Source organism: Schistocerca gregaria, chromosome 2 (assembly GCF_023897955.1).
Source record: "Schistocerca gregaria isolate iqSchGreg1 chromosome 2, iqSchGreg1.2, whole genome shotgun sequence".
Classification (NCBI taxonomy): domain Eukaryota; kingdom Metazoa; phylum Arthropoda; class Insecta; order Orthoptera; family Acrididae; genus Schistocerca; species Schistocerca gregaria.
The window spans coordinates 657,630,250-657,653,891 of NC_064921.1; the positions used below are offsets into that span (position 1 = coordinate 657,630,250).

The 23,642-nt window shown below is 44.4% G+C and overlaps 1 protein-coding gene across 1 annotated transcript in view; it reads right to left on the reverse strand.

The window, feature by feature from the left end:
- Nucleotides 1–351: 351 nt before the first annotated feature.
- Nucleotides 352–23,642, reverse strand: part of LOC126334699 (uncharacterized) — a 65,859-nt gene continuing 42,568 nt past the window's right edge. The window contains exons 5-6 of the mRNA XM_049997201.1: nt 13,546–13,920; nt 352–939 (exon numbers count right to left, since the gene is read on the reverse strand). Coding sequence (XP_049853158.1) covers nt 776–939; nt 13,546–13,920 — 539 coding nt within the window. The 3' untranslated portion in view covers nt 352–775. The remainder of the gene's footprint in view (nt 940–13,545; nt 13,921–23,642) is intronic.

Below are 23,642 nucleotides of genomic sequence, written 5' to 3' on the forward strand. Positions count from 1 at the left end.
GCTTATAGCCAGTTTGTTGCTTTTTCCATCACTCTCTACGTCCAACCAGCAGAGTTATACAGTGATTTAGGCATATAGGTATTAGTCTACGGAATCCATTCGCACATGTAGCTACAGTTGGTACATTTAGTAAGTAAATCCATCCACTAAAGTAAATACTTAGCGCCTATAGATGAGATGAGTCGTAGACTAAAAAAAGAAAAATATTCTAATACGAATCTGTTGGTGCAATCTGTAAAGTTTAGAAATAATCTGCTCCAGGGCAAACACGGTCGACAGACGCAGCCAGTATGGTCCATGTCAGTAAGTTATAGATACAAACCAGTCAATAAATATAAAACAGAATTCTGTTCAGATTCTGTGAAGCATCGATGAAAATTTCATGTAGTGACTTAAATGGATACAAGATTTTAAATTCCAGAATATTTGTCTTCAAAGACTGCATTTGCTATTGTACATATTCAGCGAACATTCTTCTGAATACAGAGCCTTAAGTCTGAAACACACGGCACTATTGTCAATCGACGTCATATTCTGATTAAATATAACCGACACAGCAAAACGTTACCTGGTGTCCAGTATCTCAGTTTCAGGTTGGTATTTTAAAACTGAGAAACTAAGATAATAAAGCAGTAATAAGTTGTATTCTTCTCTACACTTAACACTTCATTCTCACAAATATTTCTATCGCGTCACATAAACCAGCGATTTCGACCACTGCGTTATACGGCAACTGTGCCAGCACAGAGGTACGATCTACCTCGGGACCTACGGATCACTCGGGCAGTATTTCACAAACGAAGAGCAGCTTCAGATCACAGCGAACGTCGCTGTAGCCTTTCACAGACAGAGCCAAGCAGTTCTCCTCTGCGCCACCGTCGTTGTTATTCGGCTGATCCGGCGCCCACAGCTGGAACTCCATGTCACTTAGGTGCCTTCCTGTAAACAGAGCGCAAAGATCCATAGTCTGGGTCACGTTTAACATGGTAATACGAACTGTACATTTTACCGATGCAATTTTATAGCTTCTCGGGGAGTGGCAGTTGATGGAAGGTATGAAGCATCATCCGAAATCGTGCTAAATGCTTTCTCCGAAAATTACTTTTAACCAATAATTCAGGAACCCACTCGAGGTGTGTATCGTTGTGAAAACGTGATTACCCTCTGAGCAATAAACAATCTTGAGCAAATAGAGACCATTATGATGGATACATGCATTAGAGGTGACCACAAGGTCGTTGTATCGATACTGAATACCGTAACATACAAATCCACCAAAAATAAACGTAAACAAAAATTCGATTAAAATTGGCTTGACTCCTTCCTGACAGACAGTATCCACTTCTTCCAAACTATGTAAGTGTACACCAGACAGGATTCACATTCAGAGAAATAGTATTGGCGGTGATTTGGAAATTTTTACCAAATAAATAGATTTCCCTTGGTACACAAAACAGAAGCGAACACTTTGCAGAAGCAACGAAAAAAGGATGCCAAAGTCAAAAGTACACGATATCTCCTATTGGAAATACCTTACTGAACCTCCGAAGGTAGTACGGACTTCAATGCGAAAGGATTTAAACAGCTTACACAACGAAACACTGTCGGTAATGTGTAAAGTACACTAATAAGACACGATCAACAGACTCATTGCGGTATACTAGTGGTAATACTACAGATGACGGGGCAGCTCAACTACTAAAAACGTTTTTTGGAAATTCCTTCATCCTAAAAGACGAACTACACTGCTGGCCATTAAAATTGTTACACCCAGAAGAAATGCAGATGATAAACGGGTATTCATTGGACAAATATATTATACTAGAACTGACATGTTATTACATTTTCACACAGTTTGGGTACATGGATCCTGAGAAATCAGTACCCAGAAAAACCACCTCTGGCCGGAATAACAGCCTAGATACGCCTGGGCATTGAGTCAAACAGAGCTTGGATGGAGTGTACACGTACAGCTGCCCATGCAGCTTCAACGCGGTACCACAGTTCATCAAGAGTAGTGACTGGCGTATTATGATGAGCCAGTTGCTCCGTCACCATTGACCAGACGTTTCCAATTGGAGATAGATCTGGAGAATGTGGTGGGCAGGGCAGCAGTCGAACATTTTCTGTATCGAGAAAGGCCCGTACAGGACCTGCAACATGCGGTCGCGCATCATCCTGCTGAAATGTAGGGTTTCGCAGGGATCGAATGAAGGTAGAGCCACGGCTCGTGACACATCTGAAATGTAACGTTCACTGTTCAAAGTGCCTTTAGTGTGTTCAAGAGGTGACAGAGACGTCTAACCAATGGCACCCCATACCATCACGCCGGGTGATGACGCCAGTATGTCCCCAAACACGGATGCGACCATCATGATGCTGTAAACAGAACCTGCATTCATCCGAAAACTGACGTTTTGCCATTCGTGCACCCAGGTTCGTCGTTGAGTACACCACCGCAGGCGCTCCTGTCTCTGATGCTGCGTCAAGGGTAACCGCAGCCATGGTCTCCGAGCTGGTAATCCATGCTGCTGGAAACGTCGTCGGTCTGTTCGTGCAGATGGTTGTTGTCTTGCAAACATCCCCATCTGTTGACTCAGGGATCGAGACGTGGCTGCACGATCCGTTACAGCCAGGCGGATAACTTGCCTGTCATCTCTACTGCTAGTGATACGAGGCCGTTGGGATCCAGCACGGCGTTCCGTATTACCTTCCTGAACCCAGTGATTCCATATTCTGCTAACAGCCATTCGATCTCGGCCAAAGCGAGCAGCAATGTCGCGATACGATAAACCGCAATCGCGATAGGCTACAATCCGACCTTTATCAAAGTCGGAAACGTGATGGTACGCATTTCTCCTCCGTACACGAGGCATCACAACAACGTTTCACCAGGGAACGCCGGTCAAGTGCTGTTTGTGTACGAGAAATCGGTTGAAAACTTTCCTCATGTCAGCAGTTGTAGGTGTCGCCATCGGCGCCAACATTGTGTGAATGCTCTGAAAAGCTAATCATTTGCATATCACAGCATCTTCTTCCTTTCGATTAAATTTCGCGTCTGTAGCACGTCATCTTCGTGGTGTAGCAATTTTAATGGCCAGTAGTGAAAATATTCCAGAATCCGAATGAAGAACAGCAGCCAAGACGAGTAGCTTAGACGAAGATATCGTCAGTGTAGTGGAGCAGCTTAAATCACTTAACAAAGGTAATTCTTCTGGCCCAGATGCTATACCAACTAAGTCATTTTGTAAGAGTATGCTGACACAACAGATCCAAACATAGCTATCATATACTCATATAGCCCCTGGCTCGACGAAGCATCCGAGCCTGAAGTCACGGAAGTTGCACAGACCACACCAATACCCAAACAGGAGTAGTCCGATGAATTGAAGACCAATATCACAGACGTTGATTTGCAGTAGGATTTTCGAACATATACCGCATTCAAATATTATGAATTATCTGCAAGAAAACGATCAATTGACACATAGCACGCAAGGATTCAGAAACAAAAAGTACTGTGAAACGCAACTAGCTCTTTATTCGCACAAAGTAATAACTGTTAACAACATGGGATCTCAAGCAGATTCCATATTTTAGGATTTCCAGAAGGATTTTGATGCTGTTCCTCACAAGAGGCTTGTAAGAAAATTACGTTCCTATGGAGTAAAGTGTCAACTGTGTGACTGCATTCCTGCCATGGAGGTCACAGTTCGTAGTAATTGACAGGAAGTCAGTGAGTGAAACAGAAGTGACGTCAAGCGTTCTCCAAGGAAGTGTTAGAGGCTCTGCTGTCCCTAGTCTAACGATTTAAGAAACTATCTGAACAGTCTTAGGTTGTGTGCTGTCGATACTGACGTTTACCTTCTTGTAAAGTAATTGGAATTGAAAAGAACAGACAGAAATTGTTGTGGGGAAGGCGAATCAAGCCTGTGTTTTATTGGCAGAACACTTAGAAGATGTATCAGACCTTCTAAAGACACTGCCTACGCTAAACGTGTCCGTCCTCTCACAGAAGAGCTTCTGTAATGTTTGGAAGGTAGGAGGCGAGGCACTGGTAGAAGTAAGGCTTTGAGGACGGGGCCTGAGTTGAGCTTGGGTAGCTCAGATGGTAGAGCACTTGTCCGCGAAAGGCAAAAGTCCCTAGCTCGACTCTCGGTCCGACACACAGTTTCAATCTCCCAGAAAGCTTCACAATTAATATATCTTACACCTCACAAGAATCTCTGATTGTATATGTGTCTCGACACCTAGCTGTTCCAACAGTCGCTGAGCCCGTAGTTGACGTCGCAGGGTTCCACGCTTTTCGTCCTTACAGAGGAAAGTTGTAGGCAAATTTCAAACTTATGCGTCGCAATGGGAGACAATTACGCGATTTAGAAAAACTGACCAATTCTGTACTTTACTGCCGTTTAAGCTGAATATCAAACTGAAACGTCCGCTTAAAAAAATTATACATGACTGTGCTTAAACTGACACACAATATTTTTTAGCGCAACGCAATCTGACTTTCAATAATCCCTACAAGAGAATGGCCCTGACTAACATTAACCTATACCTTTCACAAATCACTTACCTCACCAAAAATCTTCGTTACTCGAACTACTGCAATACAGCGAGCGCCACTACTGCCAGCTAAGCAAAGATTCAAACTACGGAAGACACTAACTACTGATTGGCATAGTTAGCAAATGAAAGATTTTAATAGAGAACAAACAATGTATTTACCTCAATAGTGTTCAAAAGTCATAATGCATATAGCAGTTCATGACATCCAGTCTTACAAATTGCAAAACTCCGCCATGTCTCTCCCCACGTCCACCACTGCTGGCGGCTCACCTCCAACTGCGCAATGCTACGCGCTGTTAGCATCCAGCTGCCCAACGCTACAATGGTGAGTATTACAACAATGCCAACCAGCCACAGACTGCACACAGCACAGCCAGTGATTTTTCATACAGAGCGCTATGGGGCGTTACCAATAAAAAATCCTAAACAGCCTACTTACAAAAGTTCTGACCGTCTGCGATCGGTCTCAAAACGAAGATTAACAGCACCTTAATAAATTTATTGAAGTCACTGCATGCACAACCACACGTACTACGACTCGCGACAATGGCGCACGCAGTAGTTCACTAGACTCCAGAACGCCGGAACGCCGCTTTTCTAATTGGTTTATTCCAGTGACGCCTTCAGTCAAAATCTTTTCGTGTTTCATTTAATTACACGACGCAGTGTTAATAGACAATTTATTTCTGCTCTTGAGTGTGGTGAAGTGTATGTTCTTGTTATGAGAGGAATAGATGTCAAGTTTTGTATTAGTGAATCAACTGCGGAAAACAATGTGATAACCGTGAAGAAAACAGTAAAAAACTTACTGAGCAATCACGGAGAAACACTTTTATCATTTTTATCATTCCATGAACCATAGACCTTGACGTTGGTGGAGAGGCTTGCGTGCCTCAGCGATACAGATAGCCGTACCGTAGGTGCAACCACAACGGAGGGGTATCTGTTGAGTGGCCAGACAAACGTGTGGTTCCTGAAGAGGGGCAGCACCCTTTTCAGTAGTTGCAGGGGCAACAGTATGGATGGTTGACTGATCTGGCCTTGTAACACAAACGAAAACGGCTTTGCTGTGCTGGTACTGCGAACGGCTGAAAGCAAGGGGAAACTACGGCCGTAATTTTTCCCGAGGGCATGCAGTTTTACTGTATGGTTGACTGATGATGGCGACCTCTTGGGCAAAAGATTCCGGAGGTAAAATAGTCCCCCCATTCGGATCTCCAGGCATGGACTACTCAAGAGGATGTCGTTATCAGGAGAAAGAAAACTGGCGTTCTACGAATCGGACCGTGGAATGTCAGATCCCTTAATCGGGCAGGTAGGTTAGAAAATTTAAAAAGGGAAATGGATAGGTTAAAGTTAGATATATAGGGAATTAGAGAAGTCAGCTGGCAGGAGTTTTAAACGGTTCAAACGGCTCTGAGCACTATGGGACATCACTGCTGCGGTCATCAGTCCCCTAGAACTTAGAACTACTTAAACCTAACTTACCTAAGGACATCACACACATCCGTGCCCGAGGCAGGATTCGAACCTGCGACCGTAGTGGTCGCACGGCTCTGGACTGAAGCGCCTACAACCACTCGACCACACCGAAAGCGTGGCAGGAGAAAAAAGACTTCTGGTCAGTTGAATACATGGTTATAAATACAAAATCAAATACTGGCAATGCAGGAGTAGCTTTAATAATGAATAAAAAAAATGGGAGTCCGGGTAAGCTACTACAAACAGCATAGTGAACGCATTATTGTGGCCGAGACAGACTCGAAGCCCACGCCTGCCACACTAGTACAAGTTTATATGCCAACCAGCTCTGCAGATGACGAAGAAATTGAAGAAATGTATGATAAGATAAAAGAAATTATTCAGATAATGAAGGGAGACGAAAATTTAATAGTCACGGGAGACTGGAATTCGGTAGTAGGAAAAGGAATAGAAGGAAACGTAGTAGGTGAATATGGATTGGGGCTAAGAAATGAAAGAGGAAGCCGCCTGGTAGAATTTTACACAGAGCATAACTTAATCATAGCTAACACTTGGTTAAAGAATCATAAAAGAAGTTTGTATACATGGAAGAAACCTGGAGATACTGACAAAAATGCAGTAAATGAAACAGGCAAAAAGGGATACAAACGTCTCAAAACTGAGATTGAGGAAGTGCAAAATGGCTAAGCAGGGATGGCTTGAGGACAAATCTAAGGCTGAAGAGGCTTATATCACGAGTGGTAAGATAGATACTGCCAACAGGAAAATTAAAGAGACCTTTGGAGAAAAGAGAACCACTTGCATGAATATCAAGAGCTCAGGTGGAAACCCAGTTCTAAGCAAAGAAGGGAAAGCAGAAAGATGGAAGGAGTATATAGAAGGTCTATACAAGGGCGATGTTCTTGAGGGCAATATTATGGAAATGGAAGAGGATGTAGATGAAGATGAAATGGGAGATATGATACCGCGTGAAGAGTTTGACACAGCACTGAAAGACCTAAATCGAAAGAAGGCCCCGGGATTAGACAACATTGCATTAGAACTACTGACAGCCTTGGGAGAGCCAGTCCTGACAAAACTCTTCCATCTGGTGAGCAAGATGCATGAGACAGGCGAAGTACCTTCAGACTCCAAGAAGAATATAAAAATTCCAATCCCAAAGAAGGCAGGTGTTGACAGATGTAAAAATTACCCAACTATCAGTTTAATAAGTCACGGCTACAAAATACTAACGCGAATTCTTTAGAGACGAATGGAAAAACTGGTAGAAGCCGACCTCGGAGAAGATCAGTTTGGATTTCGTAGAAATGTTGGAACACGTAAGGCAATACTGACCCTACAGCTTATCTTAGAAGCTAGATTAAGAAAAGGCAAACCTACGTTTCTAGTAATTATAGACTTAGAGAAACTTTTGACAATGTTGACTGGAATACTCTCTTTCAAATTCTGAAGGTGGCATGGGTAAAATACAGGGCGCGAAAGGCTATTTACATTTTGTGCAGAAACCAGATGGCAGTTATAAGAGTCGAGGGACATGAAAGAGAAGCAGTGGTTGGGAAGGGAGTAATACAGGGTTGTAGCCTCTCCCTGATGTTATTCAATCTGTATATTGAGCAAACACTAAAGGAAACAGAAGAAAGATTTAGAGTAGGTATTAAAATTCAGGGCGAAGAAATAAAAACTTTAAGGTTTGCGGAAGACATTGTAATTCTGTCAGAGACAGCAAAGGACTTGGAAGACTAGTCGAACGGAATGGACAGTGTCTTGAAAGAAGGATCTACGACGAACATCGACGAAAGCAAAACGTGGATAATGGAATGTAGTCGAGTTAAGTCGGGTGATGCTGAGTGAGTTAGATTAGGAAATGAGACACTTATATTGCTATTCGGGGAGCAAAATTAACTGATGATGGTCGAAGTAGACATGGTATAAAATGTAGACTGGCAATAGCAAGGGAAGCGTTTCTGAAGATTTGTTAACATCGAGTATAGGTTGCAGTGTCAGGAAGTCGTTTCTGAAAGTATTTGTATGGAGTGTAGCCATGTATGGACGTGAAACAGTCTGGACAAGAAGAGAATAGAAGCTTTTGAAATGTGGTGCTACAGAAGAATGCTGAAGATTATATGGGTAGATAACATTACTAATGAGGAAGTATTGAATAGAATTGGGGAGGAGAGAAGTCTGTGGCACAACTTGACCAGAAGAAGGGATCGGTTGGTAGGACATGTTCTGAGGCATCAAGGGATCACCAATATGGTATTGGAGGGCAGCGTGGAGGCTAAAAATCGTAGAGGGAGACCAAGACACGAAACCACTAAGCAGATTGAGAAGGATGTAGGCTGCAGTACGTACTGGGAGATGAAGCAGTAGCATGGAGAGCTGCATCAAACCATTCGCAGGACTGAAGACCACAACAACAACAACAACATATCATTCCACGCCAGCAGACATTTGTTTGTTATTTCTGTCGTCACTCATCTTGTCACTGAAGGCGTATATTTGTTTATACATCTTAAAAACGTTTCACAGTTGCGCTTTAACATGATACATTCAAATATGAAGTTTATCACGAAGTGTCAGATATATGAGTATTAAATAAATGTATACAAAGAATAAATTTAAAGTACCTTTTTTTAATAATTAAACTATGTATGGATAGCGAAATCTATCTTTTTCTTTTATCATATATTCAGACTTTCTGATTTTATGGAGGCATGATGTTAAGCTACACCTATTAAATCTTTCTAAAATGTACAAGCAAATGTCCACCTTGAGTGACGTGATGTGCTATGACAGAAAAGATAAACTGATGATGGCGTGAAAAGGTTAAAAATATTCTTTCCTGATTGCTCGCCAAGTTGTTCAATGTTTGTTTTGTACATCTACATCTACATCTACATCATACTCCGCAAGCCACCAAAAGGTGTGTGGCGGGGGGTACTTTCGATATCACCATCTGATCCCTCCAACCGTGTTCCGCTCGCGAATAGTGTGTGAGAAGAGTGATTGTCAGTAAGCCTCCGTATTGGCTCTAATTTCTTGAATTTTCTCTTCGTGGTCAATACGTGAGATGTATGTGGGGGGAAGTAATATGTTGTCTCACTCTTCCCTGAAAGTGCTCTCTCGAAATTTCAATAGTAAGTCTCCCCGTAATGCACTACGTCCAACGTCTCTCTTGTACGTCTGCCAGTGGATTTCGTTTAGCATCTCCGTAACGCTCTCTCGCCAGTTAAACGATCCCGTGACGAAACGCGCCGCTCTTCATTGGATCTTCTCTATCAACCTCTATCGGTACCACCCGATTGAGATCCCATATAGATGAACAATATTCAAGAATAGGGCGAACATAAGCCACTTCTTTCGTGGATGAGTTACATTTCCGTAAGATTCATCCAATGACTCTGAGTATTGTGTCTACTTTTCCCACTATCTGTTTTATAAGGTCATTCCACTTAAGGTCGCTCTTGATTTTTACGCATAGACATTTTAAGGCAGATGCTATCTCCAGCTCTTTGTCATCACTAGTGTAGCAATAAAGTAGTGGATTTCGTTTCCTATGCGTGCGCAATATGTTACATTTATTTACGTTCAGGGTCAACTGCCAGAGTCTGCACCATTCAACAGTTCTTTGCAGATCGTCCAAACAATTTCATCATCTGTGAATAGCCTTAAAGAGCATCCGACGCTTTCTACTAGGTTCAAATGGTTCAAATGGCTGTGAGCACTATGCGACTTAACTTCTGAGGTCATCAGTCGCCTAGAACTTAGAACTAATTAAACCTAGCTAACCTAAGGACATCACACACTTCCATTCCCGAGACAGGATTCGAACCTGCGACCGTAGCGGTCGCTCGGTTCCAGACTGTTGCGCCTAAAACCGCACGGCCACTCCGTCCGGCTGCTACTAGGTCATTTATATATATTGTGAACAGCAACGGTCCTATCACACTTCCCTGTGGTACTCAGGATATAACCTTTACATCTGTCGATTTAGTTCCGTTAAGAGCGACGTGTTGAGTTCTGTCTGCAAGAAAATGCCGGCCAGAGTGGCCGAGCGGTTCTAGGCGCTATAGTCTGGAAACGCGCGACCGCTACGGTCGCAGGTTCGAATCCTGCCTCGGGCATGGATGTGTGTGACGTTCATAGGTTAGTTAGGTTTAAGTAGTTCTAAGTTCTAGGTTACTGATGACCTCAGAAGTTAAGTCCCATAGTGTTCAGAGCCATTTGAACCCTTTTTTTAAATGAAAATCTTGAATCCCATCGCAGGTCTGCTCAGATACTCCGTAAGCTCGTATTTTTTTCATTAAACGGCAATGCGGGACTGTGTAATCTGCCTTACTCAAATCAAGGAACACGGAGTCAGCCTGAGCGCCGTTGTCCACTGCGCTATGGATCACATGCAGGAACAGATCGAGCTGAGTTTCGCAGGATCACTGTTTGCGGAGTCAGTGTTGATTTTTATAGAGGAGCTGTTCATTTACCAAGAACGTCATACTTATTGAGCATAAAACAGGTTTCATAATTCTACATTAGATTGACGTCAATGATATAGGTCTGTAAAGCGTATCTTGCAAATCATATGAGCAGCCGTCTGATGATGAACTTGCCAGTTTCAAACTGGTTACGGCGCTATTTACCTAAATAAATAGCAGTATTAATAGTGGCTGGTTGCTGTCTTCCTCTTTGTAAGAATTAATCTACATTACTTTTCAAAACATTACCTTTTAGGCACTGCTGAACTCCAAGCACCAGCTTGCTAAGTAATCCTTCCGACATCCTGATGAGGGAATGTGACCTCTTTCCGTGATTGTGCTTAACTTTTGGAAACTGATGTAGATAAATATCTTTTAACGGAAATTATTTGAAGTTTCAAAAATTCACAATTATTTGATGAGAAAATATTTTTATGTGTCATTTCGCATTTAATAAGAAAACAGAAAACGAAGTATAAAATAAAAAGACGTTATTTACTGCTTTGGTGCGTTTTCAATTTTACAGTGTGATACAGCTTCCCCAAACTAAGGGTTTTATGCAGCCCACAATACTTTCAAATACCACACGCAAGATTTTCCTATGCCTCGTGCCCCTTAGATGCAAACTATTAGTCCTATAGGAAACATGAACAGGACTTTTGTATAAGAAATTTAATTTAGTTAAATTTTGTACCGCAGTAAGTTTTCGCTAGAGGCCATAGATTTCAAATTATTCAAGAGAAACATACAAAAGTAACCTTATCACGCGCTTTTATTGAATAACTCGAAAAGTGTTGCCTAGAGTCGAAATGTATCCCAGCGCAAAATTTAACTACATCATATTTTGTACAAAAAGATCCTGTTCTTTTTTCCTGTAGTACTGATAGTTTGTACATAGTGACTGAGAAATTATGAAAATTTCGTGTGTGGTATTTGAAGGGGTTGTGGGTTGCATAAAACCCATTGTGCAGGGCAGATGATTCATCCTGCATATTTTCTGGTGTTCATGTATATCTTTTGAAATGTTTGATGACAGTTTTCTGAGTCTTTCATTTCTCAGGAGAGCAGCACATGACAATTGCCGAAGAGCAATTATTATGAACTTTCCCTCCGTCATTAATAAACTCCTTTCTCATTGCTCGTTCATATAGTCCGTTATTATACACACACAAAAAAAGTTTCGCATTACCTCGGTTCCGAGATTTCCGGATCCTGTACAGAAATTGGAATAGAGATCAACATAAATATCATTTCTGCTCTTTTTATTGCTCATGAAAACTACACATTGCATGTTGTACCACCAAACACAGAGACCTTCAGAGCTGGGGGTCCAGATTGCTGTACAAACTGGTACCTCTAATACCCAGTACCACGTCCTCTTGCATTGATGCATGCCTGTATACATCGTGGCATACTATCTACAGGTTCATCAACGCACTGTTGTTCCAGATTGTCGCACCCCTCAACGACGGTTTGGCATAGATCTCTCAAAGTGGTTGGTGGGTCACGTCGTCCATAAACAGCCCTTTTCACTGCATCCCAGGAATATTCGATAGGGTTCATGTCTGGAGAACATGCTAGCCACTCTAGACGAGCGAAGTCGTTATCCTGAAGGAAGTCATTCACAAGACGTGCACGATGGAGGCGCGAATTGTCGTCCATGAAGAAGAATGAATGCCTCGCTAGTATGCTGCCTATATGGCATTCATATATTGTACAGCTGTTACGGTGCCTTCTATTACCACGTCGGCAGCACATAATGCCACCCCAAAACATCATGGAACCTCCACGTTGCAGCACTCGCTGGACTGTGTGTCTAAGGTGTTTAGCCTGACCGGGCTGCCTACAGTCACGTCTCCGACGAGTCTGGTTGAAGGCACATGCAACAATCATCGGTGAAGAGAACGTGGCCAATCCTGACCAGTCCATGTGGCATGTTGATGGGCCAATCTGTACCGCACTGCATGGTGTCGTGGCTGCAGAGATGGACCTTGCCATCGGGAGTGAGCTTGCGCATCATGCAGCCTATTACGCACAGTTTGAGTCGTAACACGACGTCCTGAGGTTGCACTAAAAGCATTATTCAACGTCATGGCTTTGCTGTCAGGGTTCCTCCGAGCCATAATCCGTAGGTAGCTGTCATCCACTGCAGTAGTATCCCTTGGGCGCCCTGAGCGAGGCATGCCATCGACAGCTCTGTATCTCCATGTCCGAACAACATCGCTTTGGCTCACTCCTAGACAGTTCTCTTGTTGAGAGCCCTTCCTGACACAAAGTAATAGTGTGAACGCGATCTAACCGCGGTATTGACCATCTAGGCATGTTTGAACTAAAGACAACACGAGCCGAGTACCTCCTTCCCGAAATAATCACTGGAACTGATCGGCTATCGGACTCCTTCCGTCTAACAGGCGCGGCTCATGCTTGGTTCTTAACATCTTTGGGCGGATTTAGTGACATTTTTGAACAGTGAAAGAGAGTGTGTCTGTGATACTAAATGCACAGTCAACGTCTATCTTCAGGAGTTCTGGGAACTGAGATGATATAAAACTCTTTTTGATGTTTGTATTTCGAATCTTCTTAAGAAGGGTAGTACTTCATAACCTCACTTTTACAGTTCAGGTCCCAAACTGCGCAGCTGATAGCTACCAGAACACACGAAATTTTTGTCCTGACCGATACACGGAAACGTGCACTCGGCGCAGCGTGGGTGCTGCAGTGGAGTTACTAGTGTAGACTAGTCAACTGAGATAAGAAATGGCCGCGCGGTCTGAGGCGCCTTCTAACGGTTCGTGCGTATCCCTCCGTCGGCGGTTGGAGTCCTCCCTCGGGCTTGGTCCATAGCGTAAGTTTAAACTTAAGTAGCCTGTAGGCTTAGGGACGGATGACCTAAGTAGTTTGGTCCCGTGAGACCGTACTACAGAAAGAAATAAAGAAAGAGATAAGAAAGTCTATGGTGCAAAACGGGCTAAATATCTCCTAAAACTAAAGTGACCGTCACAGTCACCACAATGTAGCGTACCTGCGTCTGTGACGAAGTCGCCCTCGTGCTCGTGGTCGGTGAAACCGACGTAGTAGAGATCTGCGCTGGGCTCGAGGAGGCGCAGCAGCACGGCGGCGCGCAGCCACGTGTCGGGGACGGCGAGCGTCGCGCTCTCGCGCCGGCACTCTTCTGCGGCTCGCGCCCGCGGCAGGCTGCGCGCGTGCGTCTTGTAGAAGCGGCCCGCGTCCTCCTCCCACTTGTAGGTGCCCGGCACGCCCAGCGACAGCGGCCGCTCGCACAGGAACGGCGACATGCTGTCGCACCGCGCCTCGCCCATTACCCCGTCGCTGCGCAGGATGCTGCAGTTCTCCCGCGTCTCACTAGGCTTCAGCGTCAGATTCGCGTCCAGACTACCTATAAAATTGCAAGTATAGGTGAAGCAAAATATGTCCCATTCAACGGAGACACTACTGAGTCACTGAGACTGGTAACCGAAATAAAGTTTCCAAGCGCAACGGCTGATGCTATTCATCACTACTACGTTACGCCTCCAATATCTTAATTTGTCGTCTCAGTTAACAATATGTTGAACAAACTGTATAGCCGCTGTTAGGAATATGGAATGAGGATAAATTTGGAGATGACTGAGGCGATGATTTTTACAAAGGATTTAGGGAATATAAAAGCGATGATCTGTAATGAGGTACTAAAACATGTTCATAAATTCGTGTACCCTGTAGGTGAAACGGCACTAAAACGGCAAGTAATCAAGAATTAATAACAGAAATAGCTGCTGCAGAACAGTCCGCCACCGTAGCTGAGTGGCCAGCGACACTAACTGCCATGCGGAGGGCTTGGCTACGATTCCCGGCAACGCCAAAGATTTTCCCCTGTTGGCAGGACTGTTAGAGGGCGCACTCAGTTTCGTGACACCAATTGAGGAGCTATTTAAATGAAAAGTAGCGGCTCCAGGTCTAAAAGTCAGCAGTGGCTGGAAGAACGATCTGCTAACTCCATGCTCCTCCATACCGCATAAGATGATGCCGTTTGGCGGAGGATGACACTGCGACATCGCACGATCTACAGCGCCTGAGTTTAGTTTAGTTTTAGCTGTTGCAAAGTAAATCTGTTACAGATAGAGGAGTATGTTCTATTGTCCATTCAATAAGTAATTATCGAAAGGATAATGTTGCTCTCTACGGTGCTGAAATTTAGACACTGAATCGGAGAGGGCAGAAACGCTTAGAAATTTTTTAGTCTTGGATCTGGAGAGAAATGGCAGGTGTGAAATGGACTGTTAAAGTAAAGTTCAAATGGTTCAAATGGCTCTGAGCACTATGAGACATACCATCTATGGTCATCAGTCCCCTAGAACTTAGAACTACTTAAACCTAACTAACCTAACGACATCACACAACACCCAGACATCACGAGGCAGAGAAAATCTGTTGAAGTAAAGGACGAGGTTATGTCACAAACGGTGTGCGACTAAAGATAAACACTGCAAACAACGACGAGATGGAAGCAGTTGAGTAGGACACTGTGCGAGAAGAGGTGGCTAAATAATGGATGCGCTAGAAGGGATTGTGACCTGGAAGACGAGGGAGAAGAAGACACCATTTCATTTACATCAGGATGAATGCATCATACGCAGCTAAGAACAGGATGGAGGAACTTTTCCGAAGGGAACCGCTAGTGACAGACCTTTATAAGGAGCAGAGCCTATCATCTCATAAACGTGCATCAACTCGGGTTGTGATAAGAAAATAAAATTTTCGTATTAGGTAAGGGTAGAAGTTGAATTTTTTTATTTTTTTTGGTCATCAGTCTACTGACTGGTTTGATGCAGCCCGCCACGAATTCCTTTCCTGTGCTAACCTCTTCATCTCAGGGTATCACTAGCAACCTACGTCCTCAATTATTTATTTGACGTATTCAAATCTCTGTCTTCCTCTACAGTTTTTGCCCTCTACAGCTCCCTCTAGTACCATGGAAGTCATTCCCTCATGTCTTAGCAGATGTCCTATCATCCTGTCCCTTCTCCTTATCAGTGTTTTCCACATATTCCTTTTCTTTCCGATTCTGCGTAGAACCTCCTCATTTTACCTTATCAGTCCACCTAATTTTCAACATTCGTCTGTAGCACCACATCTCAAATGCTTCGATTCTCTTCTGTTCCGGATTTCCCACAGTCCATGTTTCACTACCATACAATGCTGTACTCCAGACGTCCATCCTCAGAAATTTCTTCCTCAATTTAAGGCTTGTATTTGATATTAGTAGACTTCTCTTGGCCAGAAATACCTTTTTTTGCCATAGTGAGACTGCTTTTGATGTCCTCCTTGCTCCGTCCGTCATTGGTTATTTTACTGCCTAGGTATCAGAATTCCTTAACTTCATTGACTTCGTGACCATCAATACTGATGTTAAGTTTCTCGCTGTTCTCATTTCTACTACTTCTCATTACCTTCGTCTTTCTCCGATTTACTCTCAAACCATACTGTGTACTCATTAGACTGTTCATTCCGTTCAGCAGATCATTTAATTCTTTTTCACTCAGGATAGCAATGTCATCAGCGAATCTTATCATTGATATCCTTTCACCTTGTATTTTAATTCCACTCCTGAAACTTTCTTTTATTTCCATCATTGCTTCCTCGATGTACAGATTGAAGAGTATGGGCGAAAGGCTACAGCCTTGTCTTACCCCCTTCTTAATACGAGCACTTCGTTCTTGATCGTCCACTCTTATTATTCCCTCTTGGTTGTTGACAATATTGTATATGACCCGTCTTTCCCTATAGCTTACCCCTACTTTTTTCAGAATCTTGAACAGCTTGCACCATTTTATATTGTCGAACGCTTTTTCCAGGTCGACAAATCCTATGAACGTGTCTTGTTTTTCTTTAACCTTGACTCCATTACTAGCCGTAACGTCAGAATTGCCTCTCTCGTGCCTTTACTTTGCCTAAGCCAAGCTGATCGTCACCTAGCACATTCTCAATTTTCTTTTCCATTCTTCTGTATATTATTCTTGTAAGCAGCTTCGATGCATGAGCTGTTAAGCTGATTGTGCGATAATTCTCGCACTTGTCAGCTCTTGCCGTCTTCGGTATTGTGTGGATGATGCTTTACCGAAAGTCAGATGGTATGTCGCCAGACTCATATATTCTACATACCAACGTGAATAGTTGTTTTATTGCCACTTCCCCTAACGATTTTAGAAATTCTGATGGAATGTTATCTATCCCTTCTGCCTTATTTGACCGTAAGTCCTCCAAAGCTCTTTGAAATTCCGATTCTAATACTGGATTCCCTGTCTCTTCTAAATCGACTCCTGTTTCTTCTTCTATCACATCAGACAAATCTTCACCCTCATAGAGGCTTTCAATGTATTCTTTCCACCAACCTGCTCTCTCCTCTGCATTTAACAGTGGAATTCCTGTTGCACTCTTAATGTTACCTCCGTTGCATTTAATGTCACCAAAGGTTGTTTTGACTTTCCTGTATGCTGAGTCTGTCCTTCCGACAGTCATATCTTTTTCGATGTCTTCACATTTTTCCTGCAGCCATTTCGTCTTAGCTTTCTTGCACTTCTTATTTATTTCATTCCTCAGCGACTAGTATTTCTGTATTCCTGATTTTCCCGGAACATGTTTGTACTTCCTCCTTTCATCAACCAACTGAAGTATTTCTTCTGTTACCCATGGTTTCTTCGCAGCTACCTTCTTTGTACCTATGTGTTCCTTCCCAACTTCTGTGATGGCCCGTTTTAGAGATGTCCATTCCTCTTCAACTGTGCTGCCTACTGCGCTATTCCTTATTGCTGTATCTATAGCGTTAGAGAACTTCAATTGTATCTCGTCATTCATTAGAACTTCCGTATCCCACTTCTTAGCGTATTGATTCTTCCTGATTAATGTCTTGAATCTGATTTCGGAATCTCTGTCTGACCATGATGTAATCTAATTGAAATCTTCCCGTATCTCCCGGCCTTTTCCAATTATACCTCCTCCTCTTGTGATTCTTGAACAGCGTATTCGCTATTACAATCTGAAATTTCTTACCGAACTCAATTAGTCTTTCTCCTGTTTCATTCCTTGTCCGAAGCCCATATTCCCCTGTAACCTTTTCTTCTACTCCTTCCCCTACAAGTGCATTCCAGTCGCCCATGACTATTAGATTTTCGTCCCCCTTTACATACTGCATTACCCTTTCAATATCCTCATAAACTTTCTCTATCTGTTCATCTTCAGCTTGCGACGTCGGCATGTATACCTGAACTATCGTTGTCGGTGTTGGTCTGCTGTCGATTCTGATTAGAACAACCCGGTCACTGAACTGTTCACAGTAATACACCGTCTGCCCTACCTTCCTATTCCTAACGAATCCTACACCTGTTATACCATTTTCTGCTGCTTTTGATATTACCCGATACTCATCTGATCTGAAGTCCTTGTCTTGCTTCCACTTCACTTCACTGACCCCTACTATATCTAGATTGATCCTTTCCATTTCCCTTTTCAGATATTCTAGTTTCCCTACCACGATCAACCTTCTGACATTCCACGCCCCGACTCGTAGAACGTTATCCTTTCGTTGATTATTCAATCTTTTTCTCATGGTAACCTCCCCCTTGGCAGTCCCCTCCCGGAGATCCGAAGGGGGGACTATTCCGGAATCTTTTGCCAATGGAGAGATCATCATGACACTTCTTCAACTACAGGCCACATGTCCTGTGGATACACGTTACGTGTCTTTAATGCAGTGGTTTCCCCTTGCATTCTGCATCCTCATATCGTTGATCATTGCTGATTCTTCCGCCTTTAGGGGCAATTTCCCACCCCTAGGACAAGAGAGTGCCCTGAACCTCTATCCGCTCCTCCGCCCTCTTTGACAAGGCCGTTGGCAGGAATGAGGCTGACTTCTTATGCCGGTAGTCTTCGGCCGCCAATGCTGCTTATTTTTCAAAATTGAGGCAGTGGCGGGAATCGAACCCGGGACCGAAGAGGTTTTTAATTATGAATCAAAGACGTTACCCCTAGACCACGGGTCTTTTTGTCTATTTGTGCCAAAACAGGGATTTGAACCCAAGTCTCCTGCTTGCCAGGTAGAAGTGTTATTCACAACAGCCTCTGGCAGAGTGGTTACCAAAGCAGCATGGGTGGTGTAGTAGAGAAGATCTATTTAGGAAGAGGGATACCTGTGCTCAAGTCCTGGCCTTGCTACTGATTTTACTTCAGCTTTTATCTTCTCGAAGATAAATATGAGACTCGTATGTCTCCAGGAAAATGTAATTATATCAAAGTTTTCATCAAACAAGGGTTCTTCTACCACGTCATACACTCCTGGAAATTGAAATAAGAACACCGTGAATTCATTGTCCCAGGAAGGGGAAACTTTATTGACACATTCCTGGGGGCAGATACATCACATGATCACACTGACAGAACCACAGGCACATAGACACAGGCAACAGAGCATACACAATGTCGGCACTAGTACAGTGTATATCCACCTTTCGCAGCAATGCAGGCTGCTATTCTCCCATGGAGACGATAGTAAAGATGGTGGATGTAGTCCTGTGGAACGGCTTGCCATGCCATTTCCACCTGGCGCCTCAGTTGGACCAGCGTTCGTGCTGGACGTGCAGACCGCGTGAGACGACGCTTCATCCAGTCTCAAACATGCTCAATGGGGGACAGATCCGGAGATCTTGCTGGCCAGGGTAGTTGACTTACACCTTCTAGAGCACGTTGGGTGGCACGGGATACATGCGGACGTGCATTGTCCTGTTGGAACAGCAAGTTCCCTTGCCGGTCTAGGAATGGTAGAACGATGGGTTCGATGACGGTTTGGATGTACCGTGCACTATTCACTGTCCCCTCGACGATCACCAGAGGTGTACGGCCAGTGTAGGAGATCGCTCCCCACACCATGATGCCGGGTGTTGGCCCTGTGTGCCTCGGTCGTATGCAGTCCTGATTGTGGCGCTCACCTGCACGGCGCCAAACACGCATACGACCATCATTGGCATCAAGGTAGAAGCGACTCTCATCGCTGAAGACGACACGTCTCCAATCGTCCCTCCATTCACGCCTGTCGCGACACCACAGGAGGCGGGCTGCACGATGTTGGGGCGTGAGCGGAAGACGGCCTAACGGTGTGTGGGACCGTAGCCCAGCTTCATGGAGACGGTTGCGAATGGTCCTCGCCGTTACCCCAGGAGCAACAGTGTCCCTAATTTGCTGGGAAGTGGCGGTGCGGTCCCCTAGGGCACTGCGTAGGATCCTACGGTCTTGGCGTGCATCCGTGCGTCGCTGCGGTCCGGTCCCAGGTCGACGGGCACGTGCACCTTCCGCCGACCACTGGCGACAACATCGATGTACTGTGGAGACCTCACGCCCCACGTGTTGAGCAATTCGGCGGTACGTCCACCCGGCCTCTCGCATGCCCACTATACGCTCTCGCTCAAAGTCCGTCAACTGCACATACGGTTCACGTCCACGCTGTCGCGGCATGCTACCAGTGTTAAAGACTGCGATGGAGCTCCGTATGCCAAGGCAAACTGGCTGACACTGACGGCGGCGGTGCACAAATGCTGCGCAGCTAGCGCCATTCGACGGCCAACACCGCGGTTCCTGGTGTGTCCGCTGTGCCGTGCGTGTGATCATTGCTTGTACAGCCCTCTCGCAGTGTGCGGAGCAAGTATGATGGGTCTGACACACCGGTGTCAATGTGTTCTTTTTTCCATTTCCAGGAGTGTATATTTTGCACAATATTCATTTGTTTGGCTATGTCTTTTTTAAGTCATTACCTATAATACGGAGGAGTGCTACTTTTCCACCGATATTTACATGAAACAGTGTATTCCTTAATCGATTCCCAAATTCATTGTTATTGTAAAGGGTGCCTTCTATCTTTGCACTAGTTTCATCTGCTATTTGATTTGCTCTGTATTTTGACACAAATAAAACCCAAAACAGTGTTGTTACGATCTCATCAAATACATGGCTACGAGTCATAAACTTTGGCTGTACAAAGAGATAATAATTTAAACTAGAAGATTCCTTCTAGAATGAAATTTTCACTATGCAGCGAAGTATGCGCTGCTATGAATCTTTCTGGCAGATTGAAACTGTGTGCTGGACCGAGACTCGATCTCGGAGACTTTTGACGTTGGCGGGTAACTGTTCTACGACTGAGCTACCGCACCGCGACTTTCAGTCCGTCCTCACAGCTTTACTTCCTCGTCTATCTTCCAAACTTCACAGACCTCCTCCTGTGAAACTTGCAGAACACCTGCAAGTTCCGCAGCCGAACTTCCGTGAAATCGTGAATCATGCATGGGTAGCTCGCACGGCTGTCTGCCTTCGGTAGGTCCGCGGTCTGGACGGTGCTCAGCCGTCCACGCTGCTGCGCATGGATGCTGTTTGTTTACTATCGCGTCACTGCGCTTCCAAGCCGAACAAACTATCATGGCCAACTCTTACAAGGAGAACGCTCGTAAGTTCACCTTTCCGAATGCATACGCATAACCCAAAGCACCGGCCTTCCAGCACATCTTACGTGATAATGCTGAGGTGCCCTGCGACGGATCGCTAGCATTCAGCTATCAAGCGTCACCAACGTCGTTTACGTTCAGAGGATTTCCGACACTACTTGTAACGAGATTATCCAACGGACGCCATGGTGACTGAAATTTCGCCACTCAGACGGCAACATCAGGCCATTGGAAGTGGACAACTCTGAACCTTGTACAAAAAATCTGCATGAATGAATTCTAATTTCAACACATTAATCTGTCAAAATAGTTATTTATTAATAAAAATCAATAATATAAAAATATTTTAACTTACCTTCGAACCATCCGTTTTTTCGAACTGACTTTCGACGTACAGGTAGACGAAGTCATCGTGGCGATAGGCCCGTATACGAAAGTCTATAGTTATTTCGCCGTAACATGGGCACCATTCAGAATGTAACCGGTACAGAGCGGTATCAGACAGGTCGGAATAGATCTCAAAAGTCGTGTCCCATGATACATTTTTGTAGGTGGATGCCGAGCAGTTGTAATTTATAATGGACAACATCAAACATGTTCTAATTGTGGCTAAGATGGTCGTGTCCGTAAAGTATACCTGCAACGCCGTATCACACAACTGCAGCACGATGACACAAACACCGGCCGAACCGCAACCGCTTTCTCCATCCACATACACGGCCGCACTGCACGTTAAGCCCTCACAAGACTACAAGACGCAGTTCATTACCATCTCCCAGGACCGACACTAGACGTCACCGATGTGGATGAGCGGACTTGGCCAGTATCGCCACCTCTCGCCTGTGTTGAAACTGGCTGACCGTTTCCATGAACAGAACATGGGGATTTCCCGTCTCCACCCGAGTCGTAAATGGGATGTGCTCGTACGCTAAGCTAACACTAAAATTGGGCATCTTCCCATGACTACCTTAGTGACCGATATGGACTGCCAGTACCCTCCACGACAACCTTCGTAAGCTATGAGTATACCGGCAGCACGGATCTCCCACTGGGGAAACCGAATAGCTACTTTCAGCACCGTTAAACGTATTGCTCCGCAACTTGCTACGAGTAGCGGACGTCGACGTCACCCACATACTAGAACTGAAGATGGCGACTTGGTCCAGGTCTTATGGATATGAGACATACTGGAAGGGATTGCAGTTTCCGATTTAGCTACCAACGGAACGAGGGGTGCCCCTGAAAGCTGAGGGAACTATAAACACAAATCTGTACATATCATCGGGCACAGATAAACGGAGGGACAAGTTCTACTTCTATGAAGAAGGCATCACGCCTTTATTTCTCGGAAGATATGATCACCTCATCGTAGGTGGAGATTTCAAATGCTTTCTCGAGAGGCAGAACAGTACCCACATTTCACCACATTCCCGGAACGCTACTTCCTCATCAGCCGCCTCGTCAGCGCGTGGAGAGCGGTAGACTGCGACCACTCGGGGAATACACGCATCGTGAACCACGCTATCCTACATACATCGCTGATGCGCTAACTGTGTGTTCGAGCTTCAGCGATATATATATTGGAGCGAGGATCTTCTCGACACAGAACGTTCGTCGTCTGCCTTCACAGATCTTGCAATCTACATCTGTACCATCAACTTTCGTAGACCATGTACATTGAGGAAAAAAGTCACAACACAAAAAAATAATTAATGTAGAGTAACAAAATTTCAGGAATACATTTTTCTAGTTAACATATTTAATTGATTAAGATAGCAGGATTACTGGTTAATGTAAGAACGAGGTAAGCCGTTGAAAACGTTAAATTCTGGTACATTAATATCCGGCGCGCAAGCATGAAAACGTGCAAGCATTGTGTTGTACAGCCTATGTCCATTTTCTCAGCGATGGTTGCGGGACTCGGCTGTTCGATACAGAATGTCGGATGAAACACCTTACAGCCATCTTGATTCCAAACTTATTTTATTTGGCTACTAATTTCGGCGATTTACTACGTCATCTTCAGGCCCCTGACCGACGTGTCGGAAGATTCCACCTCAGTTCTGTTCAAAACAGGGGGCAGCATTCGAATACTGGTACCTGTAGATTTCTGCTTGTTATATCGATCGTTTCAACCATCATCTGTCGGCAAATCGCCGAAACTGGCAGCCAAATAAAACAAGTTTGGAAACTCGACGGCTGAAAGGTGTTTGATTTGACATCGTTGTGTTGTATAGTTGCCGTATGCCAGTTTGTTGGATGGAGTTCCATTCCTGTTGCACCTAATCGGCTAGACAGGAACGGCTAATACTTGTTGTTGATACCTCTGGCGTTGTCGTCCGACGGTGTCCCATATGTACTCTACTGAACACATCTGGTGATCGAGCTGTCCAAGGTAACATGTCACGCTCTGTAGAACATGTTGGATTACAACAGCGGTAAGCGGTCTAGCGTTATCTTGCTGAGAAACATCCTCTGGAATGATATTCATGAGCGGCAACACAACAGGTCGGATCACCAGGCTGACGTACAACATTTGCAGTGTGAGTGCTTCGGATAATCACGAAAGTGTTCCCGCTGGGCTATGAAACAGCACCGCAGATTATAACTCCAGATGTGTCTAGCATGCAGA